Here is a 17,638-nt window from a genome sequence, read left to right on the forward strand (position 1 = left end):
TATTTTCAAAATTTAAATTGTTTTATGTTTTTTAATTCTTAGCCTCTAAAAAATGTATTTGATCATGTTTATAGCCAATAAACTAACACTTATTATGAAAATTATCTTTTACAATAATATAAATTAGACTTTTAATAAAAAAATCTAATAAATTTCAATGAAAGCAAACATTTACTTTTTAATGGAATAAAAGAAAAAGCATTCAACAAATCCTTTTTTTTTCATTAAAAAACAAATTCAAAAAAACATAAGAAAAGTAGTTATAAGAAAACAAAAGTAATAATTAAAAGGCCACCAACCTCCGATATTACAAAGTAAATCCAACTTTAATAATGTTTTCAAAAGAAATATTTATTGATAAATTAATTTTTTTTTTATATAAAGCTCATCGCATATAAGATCTATTTAGTAAAAAATAAGTGAGAATATATAAATTTATTTTGGTGATTTATAAGTTTGTCGATAATTTAAACATATCAAATTTGTAGTATTTGATAAAATTAATATTTTAATTAAAATATAAAATGACATAAATTTTTTTAAAATTAATTTTAGAGTTTAAAGGTAGCGCATTGTCAGTGTAAAAAAATATTACACTGACATCCAATCAAAATATTTTATATTATCAAATCATAATAGTATTTTAAAAATAAAAGTGTGATGTGGTGGGATACACGAATCTCATTGGTTGACAGTATTTTACACTGTCAGTGCATATTCCTTTTTCTCTTAATTTTATCCTTTTCAAATTAAGATTACAAAAGTAAATTTATTAGAAAAAATAATTAGTCATAATTTTAAAGTATAAACTATATAAAAATTGATTCACAAAATAACATATAGGTTACTACTATTCTACTCTTATTTTTACTAAATGAATATTGTAATTTTTGACTTGGATACATAAATACAATATAAAACTCTATTCTAGAGTTTCAATAGTTTTACATTCCCAATATATAAACTCAAAATTATAGTATTTTGATTCAACACAGAATAATTTACTTTTTTGTAATAAAAATATTTCACAATTTGAATATAAAATTCATAAACAACTAAGATTTCTAGATAAAACATTGCTTAATCCTAACAATTAGAATTAAAATTCTAGAATACTTAATTCAAGACTCTCCTTGGTACTAACATGTTAGAATGTTCAATTCAATTCAACAAAAGAAAAAGAGAGTCAACTAAACAATAAATAGTTTGGCACGTGTGCTCCATGCTTAACATGGCACCGAAAATACCATAAACACCATGCTACAATACTTTCTTTCCAAGTCAATACAAATTCACCACAAGGGCAAAACCGTAAACAACAAATCATCACAAATTTTCACCCACCCTCCTAAAAAAGTAAAAGAAATAATGCATATATATAAGACACAAGTCTCAGCTCATACCAAACACACCAAAAAATCATTCAAACAAAAACTTTGTAAAAATCACAACCATTGAACAAACAATCAATCTTCCATAGAAGAGATTCAATTGGTAAAGAAAGTTTCACTTTTTTTTTAGGAAAGCCAAGGATCTGACTAGTAGTGAAAAGAGAGAGAAAAGATGTGCGGTGGTGCTATTATCTCCGACTTCATCCCTGCTACGGCGGCCGTAGGTGGTTCCCGCCGTGTTACTGCTGATATCCTGTGGCCGAATTTGAGGAAAAACGGTTTGAAGAAACCGTTTTTGCTTGACGATGATTTCGAGGCTGGGTTCAGAGAGTTCAAGGATGATTCTGATTTTGATGAGGATGAGGATGAGGAGGAAGATGAAGGGTTGATGCTCGGTGTGAAAGGCTTTTCTTTTTCTTCCGGCAACAACAAGTCTTCAAGGACCTTCTCTCGTGGTAACTGTTTCAGAATTTTTGTTTTGTTTTGTTTTTTTCTTCTGTAAATTTTAATTATTTTAATTTTCACATGCATTTGTTATTATCTTGTCCCACATTTTATTCGGTTTTTATGGATGAAAAATTTTGTTTTCTTATTTGTTTTGCTATTTTTTTTAATTATTTTTTAAAATAAATATTAAAGAACTGCTTTTTTTTTTTTTTTTAAATTTGTGAAATATTTGTGTATGATTTAGAATTTTGCTGGTTGTTATTTTTATTTATATGATTTTATTCTATTGTTTTTTAGATCTTGGCAATTTGTTGAGGAAATTTTTATTTTTGATTTGTAATTGGTTTTAATTACAATACAGTGGTTGTAACTATTGGAATGATTTTGCAGATCCAATTTTGTGTGGTTGTAATTATTTTAATGATTTTATAGATCCAATTGGAGTTGGTTTAAGTTGCTTGTTAATTGTTTATTAAAGTTGCTTGTTAAGTGTTAAATCATGTTAAATTAATTTGGGCCTTCAATTTTTTTTTTTAGGGTTCTTGGTGTTGATTTTGTTTTGATTGGTGAAATTGAATATTTGCATGATTTGGTGAAAATTATGTTTGATCAATACTTTCCTAAGTAATAGATCTGGTTTAATGGAACTAGTCTTGGTTTAATTGATCTGAATAGTTGATAATTTTAGGATTATAATAATTAATTTTATCTTCTGATTCAGTAAGTGATCATGAATGTGGAAATAATGTTGCGTGCATTAGATGGTTCATTAATTAATTTGAGTTTGAAATTCGGTTGTAGGATCGGGTGCTGCAAAGCCTGTGGTGTCGAAATCGAATGAGCAACCTGAAAAGGATTCGAAGAGGAAGAGGAAGAATCAGTATAGGGGTATCCGACAACGTCCGTGGGGGAAATGGGCAGCTGAGATTCGTGACCCGAGGAAAGGAGTTCGTGTTTGGCTCGGAACGTTCAACACTGCTGAAGAAGCTGCAAGAGCTTATGATGCTGAAGCTAGGAGAATCCGTGGCTCGAAAGCCAAGGTGAATTTCCCTGAGGAGACTCCAAATGCTTCTGCAAAACGTGTTAAGCCAAGTCCTGAGGCGCAGCTGGTGAACAAGAATCTGAACTCGTTCAAACCGAATGGGAATGCGATGTTCAACTTCGGTGAGAATATGGAGACCTACTATTCCCCTATGGATCAGGTTGAACAGAAGCCGATGGTTAACAACCAGTTTGCGAACATGGGAGTGTTTGCGGGAAATGGATTTCAGCTTGCAGCTGCTGATGTTAATGCTTACTTCAGCTCAGAGCATTCGAGCAACTCGTTTGATTATTCTGATCTAGGTTGGGGCGAACAAGCCCCGAAAACCCCTGAGATTACGTCTGTGTTTTCCGCTCCTGCTCCTCGGGAAGGCGAATCTCAGATCAATCTGCAATCTGCCAATGCTCAGGATATGCTGCCTATGCAAGATGATTCTGCAAAGACACTCTCTGAGGAGCTTGCTGATATCGAGTCCCAGCTGAAGTTCTTCGAGAACTCGTTTGATGATAACTGGAGTGATGCTTCATTGGCGTCTTTGCTCGGTACTGATTCAGTTCAGGATGGTGGAAACACAATGAGCCTCTGGAGCTTTGATGACATGCCCGCCATCTCCGGCGGAGTTTTCTGAACAACGTCCGCTCCGCCTCGCCGATTATGTAAATAAAGCTACAAGTCAGTAACAACTTTCATTTTACATTCAGTTTCTTGAATTTCGTCGAATATTGTCGGGTTTTAACAATTATGAATTGTTTTCAGGATTGTTGGGTTATTTATATTGTTGATGGCATCAAGAAGAAGCACAAGCTTAAGCAAGTTTGGAGTTTTATTCTCTTGTGGCGAATAAGTTATTCATAGTTTTTTTTAATTAGGTATCCTTTTGTCTTGTCAAAAACCTTTTGAGGATTTTTTTCAGTTTGATGTTTATAAGGATTATGTTATGTTATGTTTATGGATGTTATAATTGTAAACTTGGTTGTTTTTGCATTATGACAATTTTCTCCCTATGTTTGGTGGGATGAATTTATATCATGTGAATGATTTTGGTATCTGGTTTGGTTGAAAAAATGTGCACAGTAGTTTTTGAATTCTTGACTATGAATGCAGATATTTTGATGTAATATATGTTTCATATAGAAATCATGATTTCAGAGATGAGTTTAATGGAGTTATACATTTGGTGTAAAGTCGTTTTATGACACACCTACATTCAATGAATCATGATGGCATGTTTCATTTTATCTTCATAGGTTCAAGCCTTAGTTGGGTAAAAATCTTAATCAAGTGTTTATAATGTTAACATTTATCATAAGGATGAAATCAAATCTTATGAATATGTGATAAACTGTTTTTTAAATGTTTTTTCAATCTCTTTTAAATAGTAGAAGAACCACATGTGTTTTCGAGATCCTACAACTTTCTTTTCTAGATTTAATATTTGTGTTCATTGATCTCTTGGTCTTGATCTTACCGCTTATTGAATTAAGGATCAAATTGAATCTTCATTATGAGCTCATATTTCTATCGAGTTATGCAATCTTTGATTATGTATTTTCTTAGACTTTGTTTGGGAGTATAGATGAAAGAGAGGAGACGACTTTAAAAAAATGGAAAAATTTATTTAAAAAATAGAGAGATTTAGGTGGGAGTGTTTCTTTTTATTTATAACATAATTTTCCTTTTTTAATTTGGGGAACAAAAAATTTATATTGAAAAAGAATTTTTTTGAGTTTTAGAGGGTTAATTTAATTTTTTCGAATATATTTTATATTTTTCTAAAAAAATCGTATTCGGAAGCTTTTCCTTCTTCTCCTCTCCAAACTTTCAAACAAAACTTTATCCTTCTTCTCCTCTCTAAACTTTCAAACAAAACTTTAGAGTAAAATTACACGTGTTTCTGAAATCACATTTTCTTCTTTGGGACACTTATTCTTTGTGTTTAATGATCTCTTAGTCTTGATCTTACCATTCATATAAATAGGAAGGAAATTTCTTATCCCACTCTATGGGGTTGAAAAAGACCATATAGAAAATAAAAAATATCCCTCAGATTCTAAAGATACATCTCCGGACACATCATGTACCACTTTTATGACACACCGAACGAGTGCTACCCCAAATTAAAACAAAAAATTATTCTGAAGATGCATTTCCAGGTATTTTCAAAAAATATTTTGATATTTGAGCAGTCCAATGGATTTTTCAGAGATACATCTACGGAGGTTTGGGGCAGAATTTTAAAATTTATGTCACATTTGCATGTCAAATATTTCCGAAGACGATTTTTTGGAATAAATTGATAAAACACCGACCTGCATATTTTTTGGAATAAATTGATAAAACACCCACCTGCATGATCACATACCCATACTTGTTTTCCACTTTAAACCCTTACCCAAAATCCTTTCATTCTCAATCCACATTTCACTTAAAATCTTCACTCTTGTGTTTCATCACATCAAAAGGAGGAAAATAAGCTGGAATTTCAGGTAAAGATGATTTATTCCAAGTCTCATTGCTCACATTAATCTTGTTTTCAGTCTGAAAAACGTGCATTTAATCTGGAGATACATATTCGGAGTCTGTATGAACTCGTCTGGAAGTGCATCTCTGGTATCTGTATGTTCTCATTTTTCAGCTCTGTTTACAATATTAACATTTATTGATTGTTTTATTCTAACTATTTTCATTAGATATGATGCACCCCGATGTTTTCCTCAAACATGTTGTGTCTCAGGATGTCAAAGGTGTTGTTATGAAGGCGGTAGATGTCGGCAACCAATTTAAAAATGAGCAAGAGTTTGAATAATGTGATCACATGCTTCAATGGATTCGTACATAGGCCTCAAAATTAGGATTTAGTGTGGTAATCAGAAGGTTCGATAATGGTTCAAATAAAATAGGTGCATTTGTGACAATGACATACACAAGAAGTGAGAAATATAGACCTCATCTCTGGAATTTTAAACGAGATGACACCAGTTCAAGAAAATGTGAGTGTACCTTTAAGTTGCGTGGTTATATGTTGGAAAATAAGAAGTGAAGATTTAATGTAATATGTGGTTTACATAACCATGACTTGTGTGAAAAGTTATTTGGTCATCCAATTGCGTGTCGCCTCATGTCGAATGAGAAAGAGTGCGTTTCAGACAATGATATTGAATTTGGTTCAACCGAAAAACATAATTGCAACTTTGAAATGTAAAAGATCCGAAAATATCTCAAATATTAAGCAAGTGTACAATATTTGGTACCAAAATAACAAGGCGTTAATTTGTTCAACACTTTTTCTACTATGCTAATCATTGATTTAATGTACAAGACCAAAGAGTACAAACTTCCATTATTGGAGATGGTTGGTGTTACCTCTATTGAGAAGACCTATTCTGTCAGGTTTGCATTTCTAGAGAGAGAAAAAGAGGAGAATGTTACTTGGACCTTAGGGGTGTGTCAGACAATGCTGAAAGACCAAGAAAAGATGCCTAAAGTAATTGTTGCCGACCGCGATACCGCTTTGATGAATTTGGTTGCAAAGATATTTCCTACTTCTTATGCATTACTTTGTAGGTATCACATAACGAATAATGTGAGAAGTCAGGTTAATCCCGATGTAGGGACGAAATAAATAAAGGTCGGAGATGGAAAAATGGTGAAGGCGGGTGTAATAGTGGAAAAAATAATGGATGCATGAAATCTTATAGTAAATTGTCTAACTAAAGAGTTATATGCTGATTTTGTTATACATTTCAGGAAGGTGTGCGAGAAATATCCAGATTTGTTGAAATATGTTGAAAGCACAATTTTGCACCAGGTGAAGGAAAAAATTGTTTGTGCATGAAACGATCAGGTTAGGCACCTTGGAAATACAACAAAAACTGAGTTGCGTCTGCCCATGCTACATTAAAGAATTGGTTGGGAAATAGTAAGAGAGATTTGTGTAGATATTAGGACTCTATGAACCAAATGATCCAAAACCTGCATAATGAGACACATACATCATTTGGTCGGAGCATCATAGTTTTAGAACACAAATTTAAAGACAATAATCTTTATTCTCAGTTGGTCGGCAACATATCTCGAGCATGTTTGAATTATATTTTTTACGAAGCTAAACGAGTTGATAGTGTAGGCTCCAATAGCGCAAAGTGTGGTTGCACAATTATGAAAACCTATGGTCTCTCATGTGCTTGTCTTATAAAAAAGAAGGTGAAACTTGGTAGCATGTTAAGAATGGATGAAGTTTGCAGGAACTGGAAAAGAATTTGGTTTGATGATGACACTGTAATGAAAGACGGTAAATTGAATATCTTTATCTTGAGCAAATTGGAAGTGATATAAGATATATTTTTGAAAGTCGATGACAATATGAAACTCTACATCAAAGAATAATTGCAGTTATCAAGCTGCTTCGAATTTACTCAGTAAAGAAAAATATAATCACACACTTGTCCGTCATGAACTTATATATGAGTTAAGGACCCATAAAGAATAACACACACGAATTTACAGAAGGAAAGAAAATTTTGATGCAATTTATAAGTCTCTTGTTCCGTGCATTAGTGGACCGACACAAGAGGAAAAATTGTTGCGCTTCCCTGAAATGTGTCATCTCATAGCAAATGTGTATGATAAAGTGTGTATTGATCTTACAAGATAATATTTTTTGGAAACCTTTTTCCCACTGGGCAACGCCCCACCTCAAAATCCGAATGATCGTACTATGTGTATTGGATGACTTTCAAAATCACGACACTTTGTTTAAGTTTGTTTGAAACCGGGATGATCTATACCACTTACCTAAGTGGATTTCAACAACAAAAGTCGTGACTTGGCCGGACCAATTTCTGGAAAAGATGCAAGAGTTCACCAAATTGAGAAACATTGAAAGAGAATCAAATGCACAAAAGTTAAAAGGGGTACCATCCATACTTATAAAATTAGCTGTCGATAAATATTTCGATTCATTTTAGTTTTTTCGTCATCAATTAAGTGTATGTAATTATGTATTAATATTAATGAAGTGTAATATATACAATTTCAAACATTTTAATACATTTTGATGTTTGCAAAAAAATTTGTTCTCTTGTCAAACAAAACACACATGTTCTGTTTTCTGCCTGGTTCAAGAGAGGTTTCGAAGATATATCTCTATAATAAAATGATAGGGTGGTACCAGAAATGTATCTAAAAAACCAGCACTAATACATAATAGAATTTTTGAGGTCCACATTTGTCTACAACTTCTATAAACTTAGACTCTTGTTTTTTATTTCATACAAACATAAAATGTCACAAATAGATATCATATGGTATGTCGCAAATGTCTCTTTCTCTAGCGTGACACCCACGCAAAAGTTTAAGATCAATGAGTACACCTCTTTTGCATATTTGCAATACGAAGTGTATAATCTCCTACGTTACTGAGATAATCGAAAAATTGTAAAGCTCGAGTACCATTCACCGTCAATTAACAACAAAGAGAAGATTGAGTTCAACAACTATGAGATCAAGACAAATGCAGATGTAAGGGCTATGTGAAATACTTTTTCCCGTTTCGAAACAAAAGTTCTAATCGAGTTGGAAGAAACGATTTCAAGATCGGTCAAAGATATTGTGAAGATGTTGAAGCTTCCACCTGGATATTGAAATGTAATGTTTGATTTTATGTAGACATCGCCTATGTAATGTTGATTTTATGTTATGAATGGTAATTTTATTTTATCAAAATACAATTTTATGATTTTCTGCTTCTGTTTCTATTTTCTGTTTCACAATGTTACAAAAATGCATCTACGAACATATACTAGACATGTATCTTCGGGTCAAGAAAAGACTCACTCATAAGGCGTCACTCAGAATTAGCATAATTTGTGTGTGTTTGGGCTACGTTCGGAGATGCATCTCTGGAATCTAGAAGCATTTTAGTATTTTCACGTGGTGCCCTAGTAATATATATGGCGCATTAAGAAATTCCCGTTAGGAATCCCATTGAATCTTCTTCATTATGAGCCCATGTTTCCATTGAGTTACTTTAAGCATAGGAAATTTCTTAATGCACCTATATGTTACTTACGCACCACGTAAAAAATACTAAAATGCCCCTCAAATTTAGGAGATGCATCTCCTGACGCACCATGCACCAATGCTATGACGTGCCAAATGAGTTCCACCCTAGATGAATTTTCAACAAATTGAAACATCAAAGATACATATCCGGAATTTTTAACAAATATGTTGATAGATGATAAGCCCAATGGATATTTCGGTGATGCATCTTCAGAAGTTTGGGGAGGAATTTTGAAATTTGTTGTCACCTTTGCATGTCAGATATTTATGGAGATACATCTCTAGAATAATTTGATAAAACACAAATCTGCATGATCACACAACCATACTTGTTTTTCACTCAAAACTCTCACTAAAAACCCTTACATTCTTAATCCACATTTTCACTCCAAATCTTTAATCTTGTGTTTCATCACATCAAGTGGAGTAAAAGAAGTTGGAAATACATGTAAAGATTATTTTTTTCAAGCCTCATTGCTCACATTAATCTTGTTTTCTGTCTGTTCAAGAGAGGTTCTCCATAATAAGATAATGGGGTGCGGACCCAGAGATATATCTCTGTATTCAGCATGTCAGATTTTGAATGGTCCACATTTGTCTACAACTTCTATAAATTAAGGTGCTCTTGTTTTTTTATTTCATACAATCTGAAAATGTCCCAAATGTTACAAATAAACATCATTTGGTATGTCACAAATGTCTCCTTCTCCAACGTGTCACCAAGGCGAACATTTAATCTCAACGAGTACACCCATCTTGCAGATATTAAATAAGAAACCCATAATCTCCCACCTTAGGGAGACAATCGAAGAATTGTGAAACTCGAGTACCATTTACCGTCGATTGTTAACGGAGGAAAGATTGAGTTCAACAACTTCGAGCTCAAGATGGATGCGATGTAATGACTACGTGAAATACATATTTCCGTTTCGAAACAAAAGTTTTGCTCGAGTTGGAAGCGACAATTTCAAGATTGATCGAAAATATTGCGAAGATGTTGAAGCGTCCACCTGGATATTGAAGTGTAATGTTGCATTTTATGTTGAAATCATCTATGCAATGCTTATTTTATTTTATGAATGTTAATTTTATTTTGTGAAATTATAAGTTTTTAGTTTCTGCCTCTGCTACTGCTGTGTATACATTATGGAAATGCATCTACGAGAATATACCGAATATATATCTCCGGTATTAAAAAATCTAACTAATTAGAAGTCACTGAATGACCTATATTGAATGCATCTGAAGATATATCTCTCAAATCTAAAAAATATTTGAATTTTTGCGTGAAGCATAAATAACGTATAAGATGCATTAAAAATTTGCTAAGCATATCTATTCCTTGAACACTATATATTTCTATCCCACCTGTCCCATATATCTAATTGGTAGAGATATTATTTTTCATAATTTGTAATTTAGTTTATATAAAATTTATCCTCATTGACATATTCTTATGACCAGGGACGAAGCCAAAAATATTAACAAGTGGAGGTAAATAAATTTTAGTTAAATTATTATATAATTAATTTATTTTTAATGTTATTAAAAAAAATATTTTATGATATAATCAAATTTTTATTTAGTATTTAATATTTTATACTGTTAGATATTTTATTTTTCACAAAGTTATTGTTGAAACGGGAAAAAAGAATATACATCAACAATTTAAAATAATTTTACAGTATCAATTAATCAATAATTTATATTCCGTCAAATCACATTTATATTTTTAAATTACATTAATGACATGACATATTAATGAATTTTTATTGAAAAATAATGTAAAACTATTTTATAATTTCAAGGCACCATCTTTAATCTTTATTAAAAATAAAATTTATTTTTCATAATTTTTGTCCACAACAAAAAATAATTTTAAAAATAAATACTTTATTTTTTTTAAAATTGTTGATTTATAATATCAAAAAATAAATATATTTTACCAGTATTTTTTTAAGAAAATATTAATTTAATAGGAGAAATATCTTAAATTATATTTAAAACAAATATTAAATTATTAAAATATTATTACTTAAATAATATAAAAAAATTTAGTATAATTAATTTTAAAAAATAAGTGGGGGCAGCAAGCCCATTGCTCTATAGGTCCCTCCGTCCCTGCCTATGACATATTTCTTTTATAGATGGAAGCATGTTCTTATAACCACCTATTTTGACTTATGCCGACTTATGCCGAATGATGTTTGTAAAGATCATACAATAAAATACATATAAAATACATCTCGAAATAGATTAACATGCAAAGTAATGATTTCGTAAACGTTTTCTTTTTGTTCTTGATAAAGGCAAACATAATTTGGTGGAAAAATTGGTGGTTAGGAAAAATGAGTTTTTTTAATAGATATGAAAATATTTAAATGTTTTTAAATTTTGGAGATGTATCTATAGACATACCTTAAAATATAAAATGAATCGGAGATATATTTCCGTAACAATTTAAAATATATACAATGTATCATACTCATAAGTTATTTTACAAGATTATTGTATAGGAGATGCATCACGTTTATTTTTCGAAGATGTATCTCCGTAACTTATCAGAACAAAATTGTACATTTTACGTTTTGTTTACGTGTATTCAGATGACGTATATAAACCATACAAACCATATAAACCATACACACAAAATTATGTATATAAAATTAGATGGTCCAAATGTCATATATAAATAAAGTCGAATACAACGATAAAATAGCATGAGGTGAAAATAAAATACAATCCAGAGTACAAATACTATATACTACTGCACTACTGTGTATGTCAGACTACATCTCCTCTGCCTCTTCTACCTCGTCTGCCTCCTCGGGATCCTCGACCATCAACCCCCCACCCTCAGGTGCTGTCACCGGTACATCAATGTCCCCCGTGCCTCCGTCATGATGGAATCTATGACTTGCCTCACATCAGACCCATCAGGGAAGATACATTTGTCAATGCTTTCCTGCGCAATCTCCACTATGCAATGACATCTAGGCAATATATTCTCAACATGATCTAACTGTGCTTGCTCCTTCTCTTGTATCTCCTAATGAGCTGGACTTGGTGGATCTCTTAGAACAGCCTACACCATATACAATTGTGACACCGTGAAGAACCACCTGATGTACCCGTCGATGTAACTCCAGTCGCTCATAGCAATGGTACTTCGTGCCTCCTCCAGTACCAAATGACTCTCATAATAATCAAACATGGTATCCATATGTCTACGTGTCAAAGCATGAGGATCAAATATAACAGGGTGTCTGAGAATGGTCTGAGTGTATCTGAACTGCCGCATAATGCACTCGGGAAAATGAGGAGCAGTGAGACGTGATCCGCAAGCCAACCATCCAGAGTATAGCACTATCCCGTCAAATGGTCGCGTCTCACAGTGACCGAAATAGCTGTTGAAATGCATGCCCTCGGTAACCAAGCAGTCAAGATACACTCTGAACGAATCAGCCTCTTGGTTTCCTCTGAGCGGGGAAAATGCAGTATCACGGACATATCCTTAGTGTAAGTCGGTACACTCGCCCAACCGGAGATGCGCGGGAAGTGCTGGAGGATTCAAGCCTGAAAAGTTTGGCACACACGAATCATAAGTAATGACATTGTAAAGATGAAATGAAAATGACACAAAAAGATTAAAAGACCAATAAATATTACCATTAGTAGTGTGATGCTGCCTGTGACCTACTTTGTCTTCCACCTACAATTCTCTGATAACTTCGATTACAAGTAAACCAAACAAGTGCCCCCTAGTTGTAGTCATGGATCCGCTCAAAATCCTGGAAGTACCGTAGTTAGATAACATATGTATAAGTGACACTCTTCTCTATAAAAATTGCAGTGGGTCAGCCAAATATATCATGTATGCTCTCATAGCATGCACTATGTGGAGCCCCACCTGCTCGTCATCACTTGTGGCCTAATGTTCTCTCTGTCGCTCATATGTATATACCTTTTTCAGGTATTCAAACCTAGCATGCACCCGTTGGTTCTATCCAACTCCTCCTTCGCCTTCGCTGGGTCAACTCCTATATAGTCTACCATTATCTCAAGTACTTTATCTTTGGTAATCCTCCTATGATTTAGAAGTCTCACCCTGATCTGAAGATGTAGCAAACACGACACATCATCGAGTGTGATAGACATCTCACCAAGAGGGAGGTGAAATGATGAGTTCTCTGAGTGCCATCTCTCCACGAATGCATTAAGCATCCCGTGGTTGACCATAATAGAACCGATCATGCACAAGTCCTTTATTCTAGATAGGGACAAAGCTGTCTGAAATCAATCTCAATCGACTGAGGCAAGTTAGTAATCTTCTGCCTGTGGTTAATAAACTTCAGCGAATCACGATCCTGCAGAAAATATAAATCAATGTCAAAAACATGTCAATTAAAATAAGTGTATATTAAAATGAATGAATCTAACTAATTCTACCTCTCCGTACCAGATATGTCTGGTAGTATGGTCTGGGGGCAGAGGCAATAATGACAACTCTATGGGGCCTCCTCTAAATTCCTTTGACTCAACAACCTCACTAGTCAAAGGTGGCACAAGCTCAACAACATCAGTAGTATGAGATGGCACTGGTTCAAAAGCATAAACAATATTAGAAGTATGAGGTGCCTCCGGTACCACCGGTGACTTATGTACCTCTGACGCATGAATAGGTGAAACTTGACGCTTGCGGGAGGATGAAGAGAGTGATGTGTCAGTAGGTAAAACTCGTCTCCCACGAGAAGTAGAGATGGAAAAGCATGAGCCTCAGAAGTATATGTCTCCGCATAGCTAGAGGGAACAAGACCCCTAAAACCTGACTCATCTCCCATCGCACCGATGCATGATGTGCAACCCTCCTGTGCCTTAGCCTATTGTGTCTATCAGCCATAATGCCTGTAAGTTAAATTAAATCAAACAATTAGTGCAAGCAAACAACACTACAAACAAGAAAATAAAAAAAAAGACCTAGAAAATTTTGGAGATGCATCTCCGATTACTGAAAAAATTAAACGTTGAATTTTTTTGGAGATGCATCTCCGGAATTTTCTTCAAGTCAACAGGTGCGTCAATGGTGCCACTGAACACATGCAAACGCAAAAGATATTGTTTTTGATCATCATTTTCAGTCAACAAACATGTTTTACACTATGTCTAAATGATCATTCATGCAATTTCTACTCATTTCTAACCTTAATCATCAATTTCTACTCATTTACATAAAAACTCAAAAACTTTTCAAAACATCAAAAAACTTACACTTTTTTACTTTGCTTCAGTGTTGAATGATGTTTCTGATGTTGATTGAAGATCCTTTGAGCTTTGTTGTTTGATTTTGGACTTGATGATGAGAGTTTGAAGAGATTTTGAGAAATATCAAAAATGAAGAAGGAGAAAGGTTCTAACATGATATAAGCTCCAAAATATTCTTGAGATGTATCTCCGAAAAAAACTCGAAGATGAATCAACAAAATATTTTAACGTTAACTGAAAATTAGATACGTTCGGAGATACATCTTTAAAATCTAAAAACATTTAAACATTTTCCTATGATGCTTAAATAACATATGCTATATGCGAATAAACCCTTTAAGAAAATAAACTACTACTCTAACTAATTCGGTGAAACTTAATATTTTCACAAAAAGATTAATCCAATTCAATGTAAATATATACGTCGTAATCTATCCCAGATTTTAATAAAATCAATATACATTACAAACAATAAAGTAAAATAGTTTTAATATATTCATTTCAAATAATAAAATATAAATTAAAATATCAAAATAATAAAATAAAATAACTTTTAAAAATTTTCATATATTCATTTTGAATAATAAAGTATAAATTAAAATTTAAAAAGTTAATATTTTAATTGATCAAAAAATAAATATCATACAAATCAATATAAAAATAGGGCAGGTTCTAGGACGAATTGATGGTGGTAAATAATAGTGTCTCCTTTATCCTACTAAGTCTTTTATAATTTATAGTTGAAAAAAACTAAATTGTAGTCCTAAATTTACCTAAAATAGGTTCTCCATGTTAACATGTGAGACTTCAATATACCGACATTTTTAATAGAAGATATTTGTTTATAAAATACATGTGTCACTTATGAGTTTTTCCATCAGATCTAAACATAATAACGTAAAAATATTATTGAGTTTTTTCATTAGATTCAAACTTAATAACGTGAAAATATTATTGAGTTTTTCCATTAGATTCAAACTTAATAACGTGAAAAGATTATTGAGTTTTTTTAATTAGATTCAAATTTAATAACGTAAAAAGATTATCGAGTTTTACCATTAGATTCAAACTTAATAACAGGATATATTATCACAACTCTTATTAGATCTTCTCATCTAGCGTTGAGTTCTTGTCTTACGTAGGATTTCAAATTTTGTACCTTAAAAATAAAATTCATAAAATCTCATTACTTAAGGGCAGGAATATATAGTATTACATACGCCTCTATATATAGAATCATGTTGATCAAATTATAAAAAAAAGATTATATTAATTTCGTTAAGAGTTGATACTTTTTTACGAATTTACCATTTCAGCAAGAGAGTTATTTAATATTCATAAGAGTATTTATTACAAATTTTAATAACATAATATGGTATGTTAATGAAAAATGACCAAAAGAGAATATCACTAAGCAAAAACAATGACACAAAAATATATGTATATTTAAAGAAATGTAGTAACATTTATGGTTATTATTCTCATTCCAATGGAAAAATTAGATTGTTACAAGAAAAAATAGAGATTGTATAACCATGCAAACTAAAATGGAAAGCTATTGATTCAAATCAAACTAAATTGATTCAATTGATTGTTTTTTATTTGATTCAAAAATCAAACCATACCAATTAAAATCTATGTAGTTTGGCTTGATTGTCGGTTTTAGTTTTTAGGAACGACCAAATTGATGAACGAAATTGATGACTATAATTACTTATTTAATTTTTTATTTAATTTATTTTTAAGTCCAAATTTCGTATCGGTCTAACACTTCTCAATTTTTTTACACTTCGTATCTTTGAATAAAATATGTAGGCAAAACCAAACTTCAAACATAAAAAATAGAAATCATAAGCCATAAAAACTTCTCTCATCAAATTGCTACTCTGGTTGTCCACCACCAATGTTTCTCTCTCCGCCGTCATTCTTATAGGTTATGAATGTCTTATTTATGTTCAAGTTCTCTTAGTTAGTTTTCATTTTTTTTACCTTTTATGTTTCTTCTTTAACAAATTTTCTTCTAATCTTGTTACAAAATAACTTTGATGTGTAATTGAGGTGTGAAACAGGTTAAATTATGCGTATTGAAACATTTTATTTTTATTGTTGTGTTTTATTTATTAAGTTTTCAAATTCCTTCCCAATCTTCCTATGCCAGGTGCCAACTTTTATATTCGATAATGAATTTATTTCATGACGTATGAAAATTATGTCAATGTTTCGTATGAATTAGAACAACTTGTAAGTTGTTTGAAAAGTAGCGCACACAATATATTATTTGAAAAAAATAGTATAAAATACATCGAAAAATATAATAGCAAATAATACACAGATGAATATAATGTTTAGAAAAAATGTTGTAAACCAATCAACTAGACCAAGCCAAACCAAACTAAACGAATTAGTTTGGGCTGGTTCCATTTTTTAAAAATACTAAAAATCGAACCAAACCAAACCGATAGAGATATCATCAGTTCAGATAGTTTTTTGACCAAAAATCGGTCAAAACGGAACCGATTACACTCCTAAGCACCACCAAAGGTAAAACCAAACCCCTTTTTCTTTTGGATCAAAATCAAACTTCCTTTCTACCCGTGTTAAGTGTATTGGGCCTTTTTTTTTGTTAGTTGTAGGCCTATTTTCTTTCTATTAGGAGTTTGCTTTATAGTTTCCTTTCTTAACTATATATTTTTTTGGTTGAGAGCCAAGGCTTTATAAGCTGTAACTTTCACTTTGGTTATGCAATGAGAAAGTTAAACTCTTCACAATAATGAGAAAGTGTAATTCCATTATGTGCTTCTACTACGTGCCACATCAACATGATATTAGAGCATATATGTTATGGAAACCATTGGTTCTCTCCTGCAACCTTCATACTTTCTCTTCTCATTCATCAATGGCTACCCAATATTACTCCAATTTCTCCATAAAATTTTCCAATCCCTATTATCTTCATCTAAATGAGAATTCATCTCTCACGTTGGGTTCTCCTCATCTTGATGCTACAGTCAAGATCGATGGAAATCACTCTCATCTCACAAAATAAACATCACTTCATCGATGAATCACTCACTAAACCCTTATCTACTGATCCGTCTTATGCACCATGGACAAGATGCAACATCATGGTTCTTGCATGGCTTTTTCGCACGATCTCTGAATCCATTGCAAAATCTATTCTTTGGATTCGAACAACTTCTGGGGTTTGGAAATATTTGCACATGCAATTCTCTCAGAGTGTTGTGTTTCGCATCTCCAATATTTGAGAAGATCTATACAAGTTCCTACAAGGTACTCTATCAGTTTCAGATTATTTCACTCAATTGAAAGTTTTCTGGAATGAAATGGAATCTTATCGACCTGTTCCATCATGTTCTTGTGATATTCCATGTTCCCGTGGAGCGATTGCATCTCTCAAGAAGTATCGTGAGGA

The 17,638-nt window shown here is 32.3% G+C and overlaps 1 protein-coding gene across 1 annotated transcript; it reads left to right on the forward strand.

Annotated features, from left to right (window-relative positions):
- Positions 1 to 1,385: 1,385 nt before the first annotated feature.
- Positions 1,386 to 3,926, forward strand: LOC127076215 (ethylene-responsive transcription factor RAP2-12). Its single transcript, XM_051017801.1, has 3 exons — positions 1,386 to 1,846; positions 2,640 to 3,552; positions 3,637 to 3,926. The coding sequence occupies exons 1-2, from the start codon at positions 1,564 to 1,566 to the stop codon at positions 3,506 to 3,508; spliced, it is 1,152 nt and encodes a 383-aa protein (XP_050873758.1). The 5' UTR covers positions 1,386 to 1,563; the 3' UTR covers positions 3,509 to 3,552; positions 3,637 to 3,926.
- The last annotated feature ends 13,712 nt before the right edge of the window (positions 3,927 to 17,638 follow it).

Source organism: Lathyrus oleraceus, chromosome 4, assembly GCF_024323335.1.
Source record: "Lathyrus oleraceus cultivar Zhongwan6 chromosome 4, CAAS_Psat_ZW6_1.0, whole genome shotgun sequence".
Classification (NCBI taxonomy): Eukaryota; Viridiplantae; Streptophyta; class Magnoliopsida; order Fabales; family Fabaceae; genus Lathyrus; species Lathyrus oleraceus.